Source organism: Wyeomyia smithii, chromosome 3, assembly GCF_029784165.1.
Source record: "Wyeomyia smithii strain HCP4-BCI-WySm-NY-G18 chromosome 3, ASM2978416v1, whole genome shotgun sequence".
Taxonomy (NCBI): Eukaryota; Metazoa; Arthropoda; class Insecta; order Diptera; family Culicidae; genus Wyeomyia; species Wyeomyia smithii.
The window spans coordinates 28,896,299-28,916,381 of record NC_073696.1 but is presented as its reverse complement, the minus strand read 5'-3'; the positions used below and the strand labels follow the sequence as shown (position 1 = coordinate 28,916,381).

The following is a 20,083-nucleotide window of genomic DNA, read 5'->3' as shown; positions in this document are numbered from 1 at the left end:
TAACGACCAATCAGAGGTCAAATTTTGTGTTTTGACAAGGCTTGACAATTTTCAATAGTACAATAGTTTGGATAATAAAATTGCAATTTCCTGCATTTGGTAGGAATCTTAGAAGATTTTCTAATCGATTGCTGCAAAACCGAAGGGAATCCATCGAAAACTAACCGATTTATTAGCATTTGAAATTGGACATATTTATCACTTTTTTCGGTTTTAGATTTTCATTTCACATCCCTATGTAGCCGAACTTCCTGAGAGAAGTATTCTACTTCAAAACTTTCTATTATCCTCATTCCTGAAACTTCCATGCAGCGTAGAAATTTGTCCCGTCTAGCAATATGATTCTGGAATGGGCTAGACGGTAAATGTTGTCATTGATTTCGAAAACTAATATACCTCCATTATCTATCATTTCATTTTGATGTAGAACTGCGTCTTCCAGGAAGTTTGGCAACATAGGGGTGTGAATTGAAAATCTAAAACTCAAAATATGTCCAATCTCAAATGCTTATTAGTAGATTCGTTTTCAATGGATTACCTTCGTTCTTGTAGTAATCGGTTGGAAAATCATATTGTAGTACACCCACCACTCACCCACTATTGTAGTACAGGTCGGACTCGATTATCCGGAGAATCGATTAACCGGAATTCTATTATCCGGAATTTTATTTATTTGGTGTTCGTTTTTGATTTTTATTTCGAAATTTGGCCTTTACCATCCCTACTGGCATATTTGTTACCATTTATGTCACCTCCGGCATGTTTGGGACATGTTCGAACTAAGTGAAAATAATCAATGTCCAATTTATTTGTTTTGCTTCTCAAGATTTTATCCCTCTCGGCTCAGAAATAATTTATGGTTACGCCACGGCATCATGCAACTAGAATAAAAAAAAGGAAATAATAATTGTATGTTTGTTAATCGCAAATTTTAATATTTTTTCTGTGATTCGATTATCCGGAATGAAAATTTTTTTTTTGATGTTCCGGATAAGTCCGACCTGTATTGAGAATTTACCGAACCTTATTGAAATGCAGGTTTCGATTGAGTTGATTGGTTGCTTAATGCTTGCTTCTCTAACACGCTCGACATAATATTATACCTAGTTGACAGGGAAAGCACTCTTTCGGCTATATAAGATCCTGCTTCTCACAGTTCGTGCTCATCTTCCAACCAGAACAGACGCATGTGTTTTTAACCGCGAGAACAATAGACATTCGATACCCTTTATTCAATCGAGTTTGCCGTACGTTGTACTTTTGCTGATTCGCGGTGTTTTTTTCTCGTCGCGTGAATTATGGAAACTAATAACGCTATTCCAAAAATGCGTGAGGACACGGTTTGTGTTGATTTTCGTGTTTGCCCAATACGGCCTCCAATTCAAGAGGTGGAAAAACTCCTCAGAGACCGCATGAAACTGGACTTTAGTTTGTGTAAGGCGATACAGATGCACCACGTGCGGCATTGCGTCCTTATAACCTTTCACGGGGGCCGTGAGATAGCTGAACAATTCGTTAAGCATAACAGCTCCAAGCACGCAATTTGCCATGAGCAGAAGCGTTACACTATCCCAGTGCACATAGAAGACGATGCAATTGAAGAACGGGTACACGATCTGCCTATCCAGGTTGAATCTAATGCGATCCGCGCGCGTATGAAGGCATACGGAGAAGTCGTATCCATTAGACACGATAAATGGAAAAAATTTTTTCGGTGGTGTGTATAGCGGCGTACGCATCTTGCGAATGCGCTTGCATCGACCGGTTCCCAGCTACATAAAATTCGAGCTGGGAAATTTTTCGGAACCCCTCTTGAGCCGTGTTTCGTACAATAACCAAAAAGCAACATGCCAATACTGCACTAAGGAAGTGCATTTCGGAACGTCTTGCACTGAATCAGCGAAACGCAATGCTTCACCACCAGCCGAGATGCACTCAAACACCACCGCCGTTCAACAAGCCGGTACAAACTGTCAAGCTAAGACTTCAACCCCCGAATCGGTAGCAGAGACAACAGCAAAGACACGAACAACAACGGACGCAGTAGAAGCAGCACCACCTCTTCCAACTAGGAGCAAACACGTTACCAGCGCCCGAAGAGTTCACTATCGTAGCGAAAAAACAGGCAAGAAGCAGAAGACAAGTAATCTCGAGCAATCCCAAAAGCAGAACGTTTCGGACAGCAGCGAAGACGAGATGAGCATGGACTCGGAGGCCCACTTTCGAAGTAGGCAAGGACAGAGGTTGCCTCGCCACCACGAAAGAAAATAATTACTCGCGCCAGCAAACAGCAGCAGTAGTTCTTTTGTTTTTTTTTTTTTTTTTTGACGTTGACTAACGTCTATATCGAAGTTAGGCCCCTGAATTTGAAAAGCTAGTAATTCAACCAGGGAAAACCAGAGAAAAGTGGTCAGGTTTTGAGCGCTTATTTTGCAGTCATCTATAATCAGGTTTTCGAGGTTTTGGCATCAATCGATCAGAAATTCTTTTACGGTTAAATTTATGTAACAAAAACAAACTATTGTTTGAGATACACTATTGAAAAATTGGTAATTAATATCGATTGTCTAAATCATACCGCGCAGCCAATCACTACCTCTCTTCCCAAGCACAGTCGACACTAACGGATACAATCGATCTGACTTTGTTGTTATTGTTGTTGTCACTTTCTGTTTCCGATGTTTATGCTGCTGCTAGCGGAAAAAACCTTGCAAATATGCATCTTTTTGTTGGTGTTAATTTTACGACAGCGGCCGGCGCCCCATCATTCTGATTCCAAAACCGCACCAGTGACATGCGGACGCTAGGTGATAGCAGCTGAAAGGAGGAAAGACAAAATAGTACCGGTCATCTCGTGCCGGTTTCACCCGTTATGCTGGTGGCTTTTAGTAGTAAATGGCTACTGCAAAACACTTAAATGGCTGGAATTCTGGACGGACTAACCAGTAAACGAGAATAATCGGCAACTGGTACCTTTTGGTGCCTCGAAATTTTGTTACAGAAGTTTTGTAAAAGAAGCGTTGCATCAATGGAAAAATTTTTTTTTATAAGAATACGGTAGTCAACGTCATGCGGTCGTGTCTTGAATACCACCCTCCTACTTTTTTGTATCTGACACTGTAAAACTGAACGGTACTGAGCCGTGTCAAATAAATATATTGTAAAAAAAACAGCCTGCTTCTGCTCAAACAAATAATTTTACTTGTGGATGATGCAAGCGCCATATTTTAGCAGCAGCGGATAGTAGCAGTGGGTAGCAACAGCGGTAGCTAGCAGTGATACCGATGGCGGCAGCAACAGCTTTTCACTGTGTTGTCAGACTGCCTACTGTCGAAGTAGCAAAGAGATTTGAGCCGTTGAGAGCAAAAGTGGTACATGTGCCATTGAGTAAATATCTCAGGAGACGCGATAAACGAAAACACTCAAATAGTAAATTATTTTCAACAATTTTTTCCATCATACTGCACTAAATCATTGCTGGAAAGGTTTCAAAAGATGGTACATGGAAGCATAACGAGTTCTGGTTGAGAAACTTACATAAACTTCAATGGAAAAAAATGTATCACTTTTGTTCTATGGGAAAATAATGACAACCAGAAAACGTTGAGAGCAAAAGTGGTACATGTCCAGTGTGAGCATGAAGGATGCATTATAGCTCGCTAATCTTAGGATATAGAACATTTTTTCTTCAGCAGAGTTGTCCAATTGATTGAGTACTATAGAATGATGATCTCTTTGTTAAGGAATTCTGTCTTTTCGTGGTGCTAGTGTACATGTATTTGGTAACAGCATACGAGTTGATACTGAAATAGGTAAAATGCTTTCTGTTACAAAGTAGTCACTGGTATACTAGCGCCACATAGCGAGAAAACTCCAAAGCAGACAGATCCTAATCTGGAAGTACTCAATCACTTGACCAACTTTGCTGAAGACATTATTGTTTTATATCCTAAGATTCTCGACTTACAATTCATCTAACATGCACATACTGGACATGAAGCACTTTTGCTCTCAACGAAATGGTGACTATATTAATTACCAAAAATTGTGTTGGCTATAACTTTGGTTTAGGTTATCAGATCTCAGTTTTTCTCGGATATTCTAGTACATTGTTGCAATCTGCATTAATTTGTGCAAAAAACCCAAAAATGTAAAAATGGCACATGTACCACTTTTGCTCTCAACGGCTCATTTGATCAACGTCTTTTGCGATATTGAATTGAACAATTGTACTTATACTTACCTGACTTTGTTGGCCGACGGACCGTTTACCGGTCCAAGACCGAACGAATTAGAGATTTCTATCGTCTCCTGTCTTGGGCAGCCTCCTTCAGCGTCCATGCTTCATGTCCGTAAAGGGCAACCGGGAGGATCAGCGTCCTATACCGCTCTAGTTTAGTGCGAGTTTGCAAACTATGGGATCTTAGCTGGTTACGTAGTCCGTAGAAGGCCCTGCTCGCAGCTGAAATTTGCCGTTTCACTTCGCGGCTCATGTCGTTGTCACATGTCACAAGCGTACCAAGATAAATGAATTCATCAATCACTTTAAATTGTCCTTATGAAGACAACAAATGATTGAAAATTTAATATTTTTTTGTTGTTTGCGCCACATAGTGTTTTTTTTTTCTATTCTTGTGTAGTGATGGTGTATTTAATTGTACAAAATAAAATTCGATGGCACCTCAACTCCTCTTGAGGTCGTGTTTTTACATACAACCTTGCTATTTTTTTTGTAAAAATATCTAAAAACTATACTGTTTATTCCGTCGTGATCCGTCGGATAGTCTAGCAAAAATTGACTCGCCTCTAGCACCTAATGGAGTTTGATAATCAATAATTAATAATAAATATTAAGTAATTAAATTAAATAAGTATTGTTTTCAATTTTGTTTCCATTAAAAATGTTGAGGTAACAGTTCAGAAACTAGTCTTATTGCAATTTAAGTAACTTAGTAATGTTGCCGAAAGTTGAAAGCTATCATACTTCTTGTGTTGGACCTCGTTAAAGGCAAACATAATTGAAAACTGGAAAAAAGTAAGTAGCTCTGCAATTTCAAAAAAGAAAAGCTCTGCAGGGGGGTTTTTTCATCAAATAGGGTTCTCTATCACCCCTTAAAGGTGTAGTAACCCCCTTGGTGTAGTAACAGCTAATCGTGAGACGCGTCGGATGCGAGAGAAATACCAGGAGGCAAAAGTTGCCGAGAAGAGACTTCATCGTCGTAAGAAACGTGAGCACTACGATCGTGTCCTCGTGGGGACAAAGAATGACTACACCAGGTACGACACGAGGAGCTTTTATAAAACGATTAACGTAATCAGGAACCGGACCCCATGTGTAATGACGAATTACAGTTGAAGTCCTCCATTACGACAACTTGTATAGCGACAAATCTCTCTATAGCGACATTCTCAATGGTCCTCTGTCACCTGTAGGCACGTTAAGCGTTTTTTTTTTTTTTTTTGAAGTAGAATACTTCTCTCAGGAAGTTCGGCTACATAGGGATGTGAAATGAAAATCTAAAACCAAAAAAAGTGAAAAATATGTCCAATTTTAAATGCTAATAAATCGGTTAGTATTCGATGGATTTCCTTCGTTCTTGTAGCAATAGATTGGAAAATCTTCTAAGATTCTTCCCAAATGAAGATAATTGTAATTTTGTTATTCGCACTATTGTACTATTGAAAATAGTCAAGCCTTGTCAAAACGAAAAATTCGACCTCTGATTGGTCGTTATATGATTGCTTCCCAAGCACGGTCGACAGAATCATATACCTTGCAATTGAAAACATGCTATTTGGCCTATATAAGAGCTTGTTTCAGCCGGAGCTGCTCATAATAGTTCTAGACAGCGACAACAGCAGTCGTTCTTCCTTAGCAGCAGCACTAGCCCTGTGGTTGGTCACCACGTCTCAGGAGCAGTTAATTCCCCCACTGTTGAGGCAGCTCAAAGGTTGTGATCAGCAACCGATTTTGAACCGCAAAATGCCTTTTTCAAGGCAAATAAAGAAATAATTGAAGGTTAATAATTTTCTGGCATCAACACAAGCAGACATTCTGTGCGGGATGCAATCAAATTCTCTTGTAGTTGTCAAATTTTTACTTTATTAAGTAAACCCCCCACTGTAGGGGCAGCGCAAAGGCTGCGATCAGCATAACCGACTTTGAATAATAAACTGCCCTGTTAGCTAATGCAGAGCTAATATGAAGTCGATTCAATCAATCAGCATAAACAGAATTTCGTCGTCTCCCAGCTGCCAAGTTGCAACATGATGCAACACGCAACAGCGAGCAAACGAAATCGCTTGATGTTACAAACCGCAATAAGATACGGGTTAAAACCGTTGCGTGTATGAGAGCACCATCGGTGTTTATTCACTGGATACAAAAATCATTTGCGAATTGTGGAATAATTTGTCTGAAGAACATTAGGGAATGGAACAACTGAACAGAAAGGCGTGGCCTATTACGTAGCACCCTTCGGCTATAGAAGAGTGTTTCTGGGAAAACTAGCTACATTCATTAGTCGGAAGGTGAGCTGGATAGACCTCCACAACGTTGACAGCAGTAGCAGCAGATATCAGCACTCAGCAGAAACAGAATATAGCAGCGGGTCGCGCCTGTGGCTGCCTTCAAATTAAACAAAGCACTTGCCCTGTGGTTGGTCACCACGTCTCAGGCCTCTGCCTGAGAACGAACGCCAACGCGAGCCATCGGGCGAGATTTTTGCCGTACATCAGCCGGCACTTCCTCTAATGGAAAAGTTGGATCATTATGTTCAGAAGAATATGACTGTCGGTAATATTACAGAGATTGAATTCATGTCATTTAAGTTCAAAAACAACACATATATATATAGTCACCCACTCACCCGCATACGTCGTCAGCGCTCACCCTCTGCACTAGCTGTAACGTGTAATATACATAGCAAAGCGAAGCAGAGTATAAGAAGACGGAGATGCCACGAAGCAAAAAAGTGAGCAAAATTATTCAGGGCTACACCGTGCGCTCTATGTAACTTTAGAAAAACACCAACGAAGAGATATTCGCTCTGTGGTGGTATTCTTCATTCTTCGCGTGCCGAATCATCGACCGAAGCACCCAGCATGAGGTTAAGTTCAGATGGGCAGTTAGACCGGTTCGATGTTCGCAAGATTTTGGGGCTCCTTGGGTGGTGGGCCTGGTGCGGACCGCACCAACGGTGACGGTGTAGAACGGTGAGTAAGGTAGGAGAGTTGTTGAGAGGAACAGGATAGAAATTAGGAAAGACGGACAAGCTGTGGGCCCATCAACATTGGACGAGATGAAGAATGCTTGTAAAGAACTGGAAAACCACAAAGTCGCTGGGAAAGCTGATCGAACTTTTTAAGGTCGTGAGCTAGCGGCTGTGTGCAATTCTCCAGATTATCCTAAGGGTATGGTCTGAGGAACAACTACCTACGGACTGGTTGGAAGGAGTCATATGCCCTATCTACGAGAAGGGTGAAACCGACTGACTTCCCAACACTTACGGCTGGCAAATGCTGCGGTAGAGCAGGTCCTATTGCTAGTATCGCAGGGTCGGCTAGCTACCGGGTAATCAAGGATTTCGCGAATTAAAGGACAAGAACCAAGAACTTTCACTTTTCTTATTATATTTCGTGTAAGTGTGGCGTGTGGGTGTGTAATCACAAATGATGGTGTGGCGTGTAATATTTACTCACTAGTTTTGCTGCTTAGGCTGCGCAGGATTCCTCTCGACTGCGCAACCCAATTACGAACCGGTACGAGGCGGCAAGCGAATAACAGAATAGCGGAACCCAATTAACTCAGACGTTGAGCTCGAATCGAATCTTGCAGGCGTCTTCCCTCCTTGGCGTAACCGGCCTGACCGCGGCTGACCGAGGTTGTCGATGCTCCTTTACGGGTTAGGCGCGGAACCTTTCCAGGTTCACTGGCCGAACCGTGTGCTGCGCAGTTCTCCTGTAGCTGCGGGCCAATCTGCAAATGCACTACCGGTGAGTTTTTATGAATAATTTTCTTGTGCTAAAACATACGCAACAAAATATTGCGTGCGAAGTCATAGTTATATAGCGTACACATGTATACGCAATATATTCAATGAGGTGCCAAAAAATATCGACTACTTGAAGTTTGTTTAGTGGTAGGGCTTAAAAGTTTTGCGTTTCTAAAAAAGCCTCCATGAAAATTTAAGCTCAATCGGACTTCAGGAAGTGAAGCCTCGAGAAAGTCGAAGATTCACTTTTTTAATTCATGAAAAAATGAAAGGATAACCTCTATGGAAAATGAGGAAACCGATTTAATGAAATAATACATACCATACATTAACAGTATCCTGCGATGATATACGACATGAATCAAAATCCCGTTAAAATTCTCAATATTTTGATTTTTTTTAGTAGTTTTCGTCAGAAGTCGGCGTTTATGCACAATAAGCGAGCCACCTTAACAAAATTTCAAATATCTACAACTTCATTTTCCTTAAATAGCTGATTTCATTCATCCGATTTAGGTCGAAAATCAGTATTAATACTCACCAATTCACCTTTATATGCTGACAGTACAGGAAACGTAGCAAACATCTTGGAAAACGATGAGTCAGTGCCATTGCCATGTCTGCTAACGAAAGTGATCTCCCATAATTCAAAAATACGTGCTCTTGTTCGCTGGTTGGGGACTATGTATTTTAGTTCAAGTATCTGAGAAATTGAATATATATTTTTTATCAGCATTTGATCCCCGACTGAAAGTCTTACCAACTCCTCAAGCTCAATTTCGTTGAACTCCACTGATGAAGGTGTAATAGAAATATTCCCGCAGGATGGCAACTCATTCAGGCGGCGACGTTTGAACACACGGTCTTCTGATTTACGCGCCAAGTACTCCATGCGATAATAAAGGCGTCCCGCATGTCGATTCAGTCCTCTAGCGTGAGCATGAAACCACAATCCCTAAAGGTGAACATAGAATCAAATTTAATGTATACAATTGTGCTTTCGGTTGCTGCATACATATAATGTCTAAAATAATTTAAACAAATTAACAATTGTGAGCTTTTGATATTTACCTGTGGAACCTCTGAAGTCGCTGCAAGCGCTGGATATGATTGGACGAGAGAAACAGCTATTTGGTTCTTATGAAAGTTATTCGGTCGGCTGCATATCAGAAAATGTTTGAATTACGTTAGTATTTTTTATTAAATGTAAAAATTATTTGAGGTTACAAAGATATAAGAATTTTGTTATGATTCCACTATGTTCATTTTTAAAAAAAAGTGTATATATATGCTTACCATCCATAAAGCGCTTGTAAACAGTCACATAACAGTGTGCCAATTCGCCTAATGAAGCTACCATCGAGTCTCTTATTCTCTCTTAGCACCTCCATGATTGCTACGCCATCAGCGGTACGTTCAAAAACTCGATCAATCTCAATAATCTGTTGAAATTTACGAGTAAATAATGGGAAACTAGCAGATACCTTAGAGAAGTATGGCCAATTGACTTCTTCCTTCTCTTCTCAATAATGGAATCTGTCTCTGGTTGAAAATTATGATCATGTGCCTTAAGCGACATCTAGTGCAACCAGTGCAATCAGAATAGTTTATATTTAGAGATATTTATTCATATTCAACATAACAACGAAACAGTGAGAGATTCTAGGAAAAATACTGTAACCCTGCGATAGAAATAGCAGATACATATTTAGCCTACGAGAACTTGCTCGAATTATTGCTGTATTTGCTCTGTTAAATACCTTTCACTGCAGGGATCCCAAATGTGCAGATTTGTTTGCAAAACGATTTCGAGTAGTTACAGACATTTTTCGAAAACATCTGGCATCTCTGTTTCACTGTTTTGTTATTGTCCGTTTTTTTTTAAACAAAGCGCGCCGAATTCGTCGCAGAAACCGTCGTAATACAGTTTCTATGGCGACGATTCGGCGCGTTTTGTTTTAAAAGAAACATACAATATAAATAAACATTTCAAAACATTGTTCTGGTTGTATTGGACACGGCTTAAGACATGAAAAAAACAGTGAAAGGTTACATAGTTGTCATCCTCTTGGCTTATAATTATTATGTTGTTTTTAAAACTTGTTTTCTATACACACCTCTTCCAAGGAAATTCCTCGATACGGTTGTTCTGTGTCCCACATATTTTGAGTTTCTACAACATCCATCTCCTGCTCCTGGATCCATTCTTCATCCGTTGAAGGCTGAGGTAACTGTTCTATAAATTGTGATTGGATTTTTTCTATTATTTTGATCATTTTGGTCGTTAATTTTAGTCGGCAGTAGTCACGTTCGTTCAACTCGATGAATGTTTCTAGATCAAAAATTTCTTCATCCCCTGTAAGAATGATATATATGATACAATTAGATTGTAACATAACGAAAACATTTATGATGGCCTTGAACATACATGTATAATCATCGTCAATAGTCGCGGTTATAACAACGTCTTGATATATATTTTGTTGTGCAATTGTATGGTGACCAGCAGGAAAAAGTTGCATGTGTGAAACAATTTTCGATGTTAAAAAGTCCACCCGTGTTGTAGTTTCCTACTCGTAAGCCTCATAGTAATCGTTGTAGTCTGTAGTGTCACAAATTTTCAGAAGAAAAAATAGTTTATTGGAATGCACTACTATTTCCTGAATTATTCCGTATGATGGGAAAAGGGGATTTTCGTGTTTTTTTTTAGGCCGATGACTAGATTAGGGCGAGACTCAATCCCGTTTAATGTTACCGTTGTTGTAAGGTATACGAATTTTAGTTCTGACGGTAAATAGGATTCACTCATGCATTTAGCGCGGACAGTAATAACTCCCGATTGATAAAGTAATTCATCATTAAATGGACGTTCCAGAATATTTAAAACATTCTAAAACAGTGTCTCTCTGCAAGGCTGTAGCAGATATTTTTAAAATTTCTACATGTTGCAGCTTGATTTTTATCAATTTTATTAGTTTGTTCGAACTGGAGGCAATTATATTGCTTCATTGCCCCACTTTTGCGTATACATGTTGAATAGTGTCTGAGATGATGCAGCTTATTAATTCGACGATCAAAGTTTTCATAAAAGATATTTTCAAACTGCACTATGTAATCATCTAGTTGACTCAAAAGATGTTCTGAAACTACCGGTGATATAATGATCCGTACTATGTTAATCAAATCTCCGATCATTTGCATATATTTGCAATCTTTGGGAAACCTGTGGCCAAAAAGAAACGGAAAAGCACGCAAGAGCAACAATGCTTGTGAAGATGTTTACTTCATCTTATGTCTCGTCGGTTGCAATAACATCTCGCTGCTTTTTTTTTTAAGGGGAGATTTGTTAGTAGCTTAAGTATTTATGATAAATATTAGTAAATAATGAGTATGTGTGTCCAATCACAAATGGTGACTTCTCAACACTGTTAGAAATTTGTAATTTTAATTGTTAGGATTTGTTTGCTTTCGCAATTAGGACTTATCATTCGTAGGGATTTAAACCTACTTGTCAGAAAAGGGGAAGTAAACTTACAACTAACTTAATTGCTAACTTAATGGCTATAAAAAGAGCTTATCGTAGCAATTGAGGATTGCAACGATTTTTGTCGAAAATTGTTAATAATTTTATTTGACATAGCTTCTAATGGTTCAACACCAGTAAGTCTATGTAATTCGAGTGTACCAAACCAAGGAGGACGCTTCAAAATCATTTTCAGAATTTTATTCTGAATCCTTGACCAGATCGGTACAGCATAAAGCATTGCTGGTCTACAAATTTGTTTGTAAATCAAAAGTTTGTTCTTTAAACAAAGTTTAGAATTTCTGTTAATGAGAGGATATAAACATCTCGTATATTTGATGCACTTGGCTTGTATACCCTCAATGTGCTCTTTGAAAATAAGTTTTTTATCATAAATTAGTCCCAAGTACTTGTCGGACCAACTTAAAATAACCCCATTCATCTTGACAACGTGATTATTGTTTGGCTTGAGGAAAGAAGCCCTAGGCTTATGCGGAAAAATTATCATTTGAGTTTTAGAAGCATTGGGAGAGATTTTCCACTTTTGCAAGTAGGAAGAAAAAATATCTAAACTTTTCTGCAATCGACTGCATATGACACGAAGACTTTTTCCTTTTACGGAAATGCTTGTGTCATCGCAGAACAATGACTTTGTGCATCCTGGAGGCAAATCAGGAAGATCTGAAGTGAATATGTTGTACAGGACTGGACCCAAGACTGAACCTTGAGGTACACCTGCTCTGACAGGAAATCTATCAGATTTTGAATTCTGATAGACAACCTGCAGAGTTCGATCAGTAAGATAATTTTTTAAAATTTTGATTAGGAAAATTGGAAAATTAAAAGTTTGCAATTTCGCAATTAAACCTTTACGCCAAACACTGTCGAATGCTTTTTCTATGTCTAAAAGAGCAGCTCCAGTGGAATAACCTTCAGATTTGTTAGCTCGTATCATATTAGTAACTCTGAGCAATTGATGAGTTGTGGAATGCCCATGGCGAAATCCAAACTGTTCATTTGCAAAAATTGAATTTTCGTTGATGTGTGACATCATTCTGTTAAGAATAATTCTCTCAAACAGTTTACTTATTGAAGAAAGCAAACTGATTGGTCGATAACTTGAAACTTCAGCTGGGTTCTTATCCGGTTTTAAAATGGGAGTAATTTTTGCATTTTTCCATAATTTGGGAAAATATGCAATTTTGAAGCAGCAATTGAAAATTTTCACTAAAAATTCCATTGTGCTCTCAGGGAGATGTTTGATTAGTATATTAAAGATTCCATCGTCACCAGGTGCTTTCATATTTTTGAAATTTTTAATAATTGATTTAATCTCATTCAAGTTAGTTTCAATTCCTACATGTCCCTTATATACGTTTTCCTGAAATCCATCCACGCCCCAGTCTAGTCCCGTTCCCCTCCGTCTACACCCAACAAAACGACAAGAACACGTTTGAACCTTAAGCACAAAACCAGCAACCAGACCCCGCACAATAGAACCAGGACCCAAGGACTACGAGCCTCTGTCCCAACTCACGACATCGTGGCTCAGCAGAACGAATCCATACATGCCATTCGACGATTATCAGACGACCATTGAACAACAAAACACTGATTGGAAATCCCATGCTAGTTTTAAGTTAGACTTAATTTCAGCTCGTAGTCGGCAGCGAGGATAAAAAATTTGCTTTAGTTTTTAAGTCATCAGATATAATTGGCGCCGTTAAACATTAAATTGTATTTGTGCCGTGTCAAATAAATGTTATGTGAAGGAAAAAAAAAAGTTAGTTTCAATTATTTCTGCAGGTAAAAAATTCTGGGAAGAAATTAAATCAAATTGACGTGTGACTTCATTTTCAATTGGACTCACAAAATTCAAATTTGAGCTATGAACACTCTCAAACTGCTGAGCAAGTCTTTGAACCTTTTGTTCATTGGATACAAGAAAACGTTCAGCATCTTTTAAAACTGGAATAGGCTTTGAAGGTTTCTTAAGAATCTTCGACAGCTTCCAAAATGGTTTTGAATATGGTTTCAATTTTTCAACTTTAGTCTCAAAATTTTGATTTCTCAGAAGAGTAAATCTATGCTTAATCTCTTTCTGTAAATCTTTATAAATAGTTTTAAAAACAGGGTCACGAGAACGTTGATATTGACGTCTGCGGACATTTTTCAAACGAATTAGAAGTTGAAGATTTTCGTCAATTATTGATGAATCAAATTTCACTTGAGCCTTTGGAACAGAATAATTCCTGGCATCAACAATTGCACATTTTAATGCTTCCAAAGCGGAATCAATATTCACTTCGTTTTGCAAATCAAGCTCATTATTGAAATTTCTCTCAATATGAGTTTTGTATCTTTCCCAATTAGCCTTGTTATAATTAAAAACAGAGCTCAACTGATTCATGGGATAAAGAAAAAGTTATTGGAAGATGGTCAGAATCAAAGTCAGCATGTGTGATCAAATCACTACATACATGACTTTGATCTGTTAGCACCAAATCAATTGTTGAAGGGTTTCTTACAGAAGAAAAGCATGTAGGACTATTCGGAGACAAAATAGAATAGTATCCTGAAGAACAATCACTGAATAAAATTTTGCCATTGGAATTACTTTGAGAATTATTCCATGAACGATGTTTAGCGTTAAAATCGCCGATTATGAAAAATTTCGAACGATTTCTGGTGAGTTTTTGTAAATCACCTTTAAAATAATTTTTGAGCTCGCGTGTGCATTGAAATGGTAAATATGCTGCGGCAATAAATAAAATCCCAAGTTCAGTTTGAACTTCAATTCCCAAAGTTTCAATAACTTTCGTCTCAAGATGGGGAAGAGCACGATGTTTGATTCGGCGATGAATAACAATTGCCACCGCCGGAACCCTGAATCCTATCATATCTATGAACCACGTAATTGGGATCATATTTTAATTTTATGTTAGGTTTCAAAAATGTTTCAGTAATAATTGCAATATGCACATTATTTACTGTTAAAAAATTAAAAAGCTCATTCTCATTGGCCTTCAATGAGCGAGCATTCCAATTTAATATTTTAATTGTTTTATTTAAAATCATTGCTAAATTTTAAATTAGAAACAATTTTAATAGTAAAATTTGTGCCTATTTGAATGGCTTCAAACATTGATTTTGCCTGCAACATGGCGTTCATAAAATCGAACATTGCCTGTTGCAAAAAAGAAAGTTTACCTGCCGTAATAGGCCCCAGGCAGTTGACATTAGAAAAAATATTTTCGGCAGCAATATTAGCTGGAGTAATAGGTGTACAATTATTTTCTAGCGTGAACTACCAACACTAGGCGGTATAATGTTCGAACTACCTGTAACCTGTGCATAAGTTAAACGGGTATGCAAAGGAGTAGGTAAAATATGCGTCACTGGTACGCTTGGAGATTTTTGTTTTGAAGTTGGTTTTAATTGAGAAATTGAATTTTGTTTACCTTGCCTTGCCTTAACAATTGCTAAATGGACTGGGCATTGATAAAAATTTGACATATGGTTGCCGTTACAATTCGCACAGCGAAAATTTTAATCTCTTTCACAGGACATGTGTCCTTTTTGTGAGAAGAGTCTCCACAATTAAGACATTTTTGGTCCATGTTACAGAATTTGGAACCATGGCCATAACGTTGGCAAGTACGGCATTGGGTGATATGCTTTTCACCTCCGCCATACTTCCTACAAATTTCCCACTTTACACGCACATTATACAAAGCATGTGCTTTTTCAAAAAATTTCAAGTTGTTAACCTCATTGCGGTTAAAATGAATTAAATAGTTAACAAGGGAAATTCCAGTTCTCTGACTGTTTTCGCCTCGTGATTTTTGTTTCATTAGAATTACTTGGGTAGGGGCTATGCCAAGTAATTCTGTTAAAGTAAGTTTGATCTCATCAACGGTTTGATCGTTGGTGAGACCTTTCAAGACAACCTTGAACGGCTTGGCGTTCTTGGTGTCATATGTAAAAAATTTTTACATCTTGTCAGTTAAATACTGAACAAGACGATCACGACCCTTTACTGAGTCGGCTAATAAGCGGCATTCACCTCTACGGCCAATTTGATAGGTAACTTCAACGTCAGAAACAAACGTTGAAAGTTCCTTTTTGAATATATTAAATTCAGAAGAAATAGTTACCACAATAGGTGGAACTTTCTCCTTTTTTAAAGATTTTATATTTTGTATAGTTTCATTATTAATAACTTCCATTTCACCAGCTTCTTGCTCAGGCAAAATATCAAAAGGATTGTCACTACAGACACTCGAAGTGTCAGAAAGAGATGCCTCTCTTTTCCTCCCCGCAGCGATGCGAAGTTTCTTTTTCCGTCCAGCCATTTCAGGTGATACGAAAAAAGTTAAAACAAATGTTAAATTCAAAAGTAGGTAGTCTTGAGAAAGACTGATGGGAAATAACTTTCAGGTAATCTTTAAAAGACACACTGACAAAACACAAATTTTGAAGCTATAGGCAGTCAAAGACCAGTCCACAAGCAACCGAAAAAACGTCTGATCTGTAGGACAGTTCAAGACGCACTCACATCTCGCTGCTAAAATTAGCTGATGGCTTATTACTGCGATCGCTATACCCATATCGGAGTGTGTTTATCCGGTTATTGATGTCTGTTGCGTTAATTTTCATGCGTTTGTCACTAGAATAGCGTCCTAAAACAAGCTGTATGACCAACGGAACGACACCCTCGGCTAAATCGTGCATAGGATCGAGACAGTAATTATCGCTTATATGATAGAACTGAAGCTCGTTCAGTGTACACCCGGACGCTCTCAATGCACAATCTTTCGAAGCTATTAGACCTTCTTGGACTGATGAGATATTATTTTCGTACCACTCTCTGGTACGAGGAGGATATTCAACGAAAGGTTGCTCATGGAAGTCATGCCTTGTTATCTGACACAGTCGACAAAATAGATTCGCACTAGGCCCAAGTAATTCGAAAACATCATGAACCGCTAATGTGTCACCGCAGAAAATTGACACGACTGCAGCTCTTATAGTGAAATTTTGTGCTCCATAAGAAACTGTTATCCCATTCTCTAGTCGTTTGAGATCAGTAATTGGGTCCTAAAGCTATACCGGTTTTTATATATCATTTAAAAAAGCCGCGTTTTCTGAGCAAAACGTGATTTTAAAAAAACGTTTATCGTTCTCCTTCGATTTTTAAATGAAGAATAAAAAAACTGCTCGGAAGGTCTAAGATGACGTTTCGCCCATGTACGGTATATGAGAGAACTGTCATTTAAGGCATTTCGAGCAGATTTTCATCCTTTATTTAAAAATCAAAGGAAAATGATAAACATTTTTCAAAAATCACGTTTTGCTCAGAAAATTGCACTCTTCCAGCTGATATATAAAAATCTGAAAACCGTTTAAAACTTTGGGACCCCATTAGAGGTTCGAGGATTTTTTTGAATCCGTGTCTTTTTGCATCTATTGTGTTACAAAACTCTAAAGGAAATACAGTTCTGGGTGAGGAATTCCATTTCTCAGGAATGTTTTGGATTTTAAAACTAAAGTTGGTGATCTTGTTAATTCCTGCTCTAGAACTGAAAGCATTACCAAGCTCCACCTCATCTTGGTAAATAGTAAGCCGTATTGCTTCCGGATACTGCTTAAAGAATGGTTTTTGTTTATAAGTTTCGGCTGTTTTATAGGAACTGTATTCAGTAACGCAAGGTGTAATCGTTGACGACAAATATGGTTCAGATAAAAGTTTTCGTGCTTCCGGGTCCCTGAATACCAATTTTAAGGTGTCCACAATGCTGATATATGATGCAGTTTCGTTTATTAGCACTTTTTTAGGAACCGAGTTTATATGTCGTATGTCCTCCCGACGGGCCAGCAGAAATGGCTAATTGATTTAAATATTTTTTTTGTTTAGAGAATGTGTTAACTTCATCAAACAAATGATCCAAACAAAATATATCCTGGAAAATTAAAGAATCTTCTGAGCCAATTGATATATCGTGGTCGTCAAGGAATTCGAGTGTTTTTTCTTTCAGGTATATCGTAATTTGCTTAGACAGATCGAAGCAAGCTGCGATCAAAAACGGACGTGAAAATGTTTCTCGTCGGAATTTTTCATCGTTTTTTCAAGTTTTTATAAGTTATATATTTTCTATCTGGAAAAGGGATGTGTCTACATTTATTGAATGAAGGCCGCTGTTGTTTCGGTGTGAATTCCGAGTGTTTGATTCGAATCGCGATGAAGTGTTCCGAGGGTTGTCGTGTACGGTTGAGGATAGTGCAATAATGTCGACGTATTTTATTTAGCCTTCCCGTCGCGTAATCGTTATATTTTAAGTGCAAAGGGTGGAGTAAAAGGTAATACGAAATGTGGCGGTTTCGTATTATCGGTGAGAGTGACGTCAATGTTGAAATCCGTTAAAGATTCGTGCAATTTTGTGGCTAATTTGTGAGAGCTGCATTTCTTTTTCGGTGGCGGAGCACGTTTCCCGCTAGCCCTTGCCTTGCCATAAGTGTGTGTGAGTAAGTGCAAGGTGAACAAGGGAAAGCGCGAGAAGTACAAGTGCAGGATGACCGTTGCTCTTGCGTGCGGCACGTTCTCGCACTAGCATGATGATTCACAGAGGACGCGGGAATTAAAGGATAAGTATTAGTGTTGGTAACGTTTTGCCTGTGTTTTTTGTTTGATTTGCATGGCAAAAGGGAACCACTGTTTTTTTTCTGCTTTTCACGACGCTGTTAGCTTCGTATCCTCTCCGGTATGGCATCGGCCTTGCAGTGCGTGCTGAGACTTGAGGGGTGCAGACTGTAGGATTGTCGTGAGTTCGTGATTTCTTTTGTTTTTGTGCAGTTTATATGAGGATGATATATATGTGTAAGGTATAGTTTTTTTTTCGCGTTCATCGAGCTGTCTCGTTATTTGTGTGCGCAGTGGACTGACGTCGGTAGGGATACTGTACATACCCTGCTTGCGTTGTCAGCCGTTTCTGAATCAATTGGGTTATTTATTTATTTATTTTTATTTTGGAAGATACATATCTGGTTGCATTGCTCTCAGTATATGGAGATTTGTTAAAGCGTGATTTCATGGAGTCGCTTTGTTTGCCAAAGTCTATACTCAATAGACAAAATTGCTCCAATAGGAGGGATGTTTTAAACCTTTGAACACGCTGGTTTTTACATGACGGAATGAGTAGCAGTACAACATAATTTAGAAATTTATCTTTCGCGCTCCGACTGGACGGTTACGAATATTTTGAGCAGTTTTATGCCCTTGTTTTATGATTTTTCTAGCTTTTGAGTAAATACTGAAACACATAGACCACTTTTAATTTAATTAAGTAGAAATCTTGTCGGTGAGCATGGCAAATAAATTTTGACTGCAATTGTTTTGGCATTTTGTTAAATCTAATTAGTACTCGGTCTTGTTAGATATGCATATTTGCATTTTTTAAAATTTTCCAGCTATGAATGCATGAAACTTTGCCAGTTTTTCCATACTCAGTAGGTATCTTCGCTTTATTATTCAAGAAGTAAGTGGTAATCAACGCTAAATACCGTGTCTCCGCGCGTATGCGTCGGTAAGAGAGAATAGAGCGGTCGCGCATAACTTTCCGAAGTAAACGTGTTTTCGGCCCAGGTGAGCTTTGCTCAACTATGGATTTTCGGTGTTTTGTGACTTCCGAGGTGTACCAAACCATTTATTCGCAGACTGTCCACCCGTAGGTTCTATTCCAGCACGCAGTGATTCGGAGTAGGTTCCGTTCGTTCGATAAATATCGTAAATATTTAATCGCGACAAAACATTGTTATTAATCGCCACCAAATATCGCAATTATTTGCAAATAATTTCAGGATTATACGCGACTCGTCTGTCAACGCACACATCCTTTTTTTCTTTTTTCGTTCGTTTCAAACGGCAATGGCCAAGCAAATAGGCCGTTTTTGAAGTTCTCTTGCTGACCGCTTGCAGTATGTGTTGAGGGCCTATATATTTACTTTTTTCTTATTTTTGGGTAATGCATATCTGGTTGCTTCGTAACATTGTGTAGTCAGCTGAGATAAATCAATGAGAGATACGTTTCGGTAGTTGCATAATGACTTCATAAACAGATTTTCGAATATTTGAGTGTGTCTTGATTAGGTTGTAGGTCCGGTATCCTCGCGTGCGCTTTATTTTTGCGGTGTTACATCATCAACCGGAATGAGTTCGGATCGCGTTATGATTTCCGTAAAAGATATAATGAACTCGTACGCGCGATAATAACAAATATCCCGGTATTAGAACTCAGCGCATCGTTTACCAAAACGAAATCTGCTGCAAACCTTACCCTTTTCTCCAACATCCCAGTGATTTCTCGTGGAAGTGCAGAGGTGTTCTCGGCTTCCAATAAAGCGAGTATCACGTCAACATATTCCTATACACACTCCTTCTTTGACCTGCATTCGGATGCGGCCGGCGCTGGTATTGCCTAATATAAAGATTAAGGTCACCAGTTTTTACACATTTAGGATGAATGTTAATCCCAAGCATCATCCATTGGTTCTCTGTGTAATTACAGCT

The 20,083-nt window shown here is 38.6% G+C and overlaps 1 protein-coding gene across 1 annotated transcript; it reads right to left on the bottom strand.

The window, feature by feature from the left end:
- Nucleotides 1–7,801: 7,801 nt before the first annotated feature.
- On the bottom strand, nucleotides 7,802–10,354 carry LOC129728197 (uncharacterized). Its single transcript, XM_055686613.1, has 6 exons — nucleotides 10,112–10,354; nucleotides 9,291–9,436; nucleotides 9,066–9,153; nucleotides 8,755–8,949; nucleotides 8,536–8,697; nucleotides 7,802–7,978 (listed from the first exon to the last, which is right to left on the bottom strand). Exons 1-6 carry the CDS (start codon nucleotides 10,268–10,270, stop codon nucleotides 7,802–7,804), a joined length of 927 nt encoding a protein of 308 aa, XP_055542588.1. The 5' UTR covers nucleotides 10,271–10,354.
- Nucleotides 10,355–20,083: the final 9,729 nt, after the last annotated feature.

Coding starts and splice junctions, on each gene's coding strand:
- LOC129728197 (XM_055686613.1), bottom strand. CDS start 10,270: ATGATCAAAATAATAGAAAAAATCCAATCACAATTTATAGAACAGTTA. Junction 9,154..9,290: donor TTACAAGCGCTTTATGGATG/GTAAGCATATAT, acceptor TCTGATATGCAG/CCGACCGAATAACTTTCATA. Junction 8,698..8,754: donor AAATTGAGCTTGAGGAGTTG/GTAAGACTTTCA, acceptor TCAATTTCTCAG/ATACTTGAACTAAAATACAT.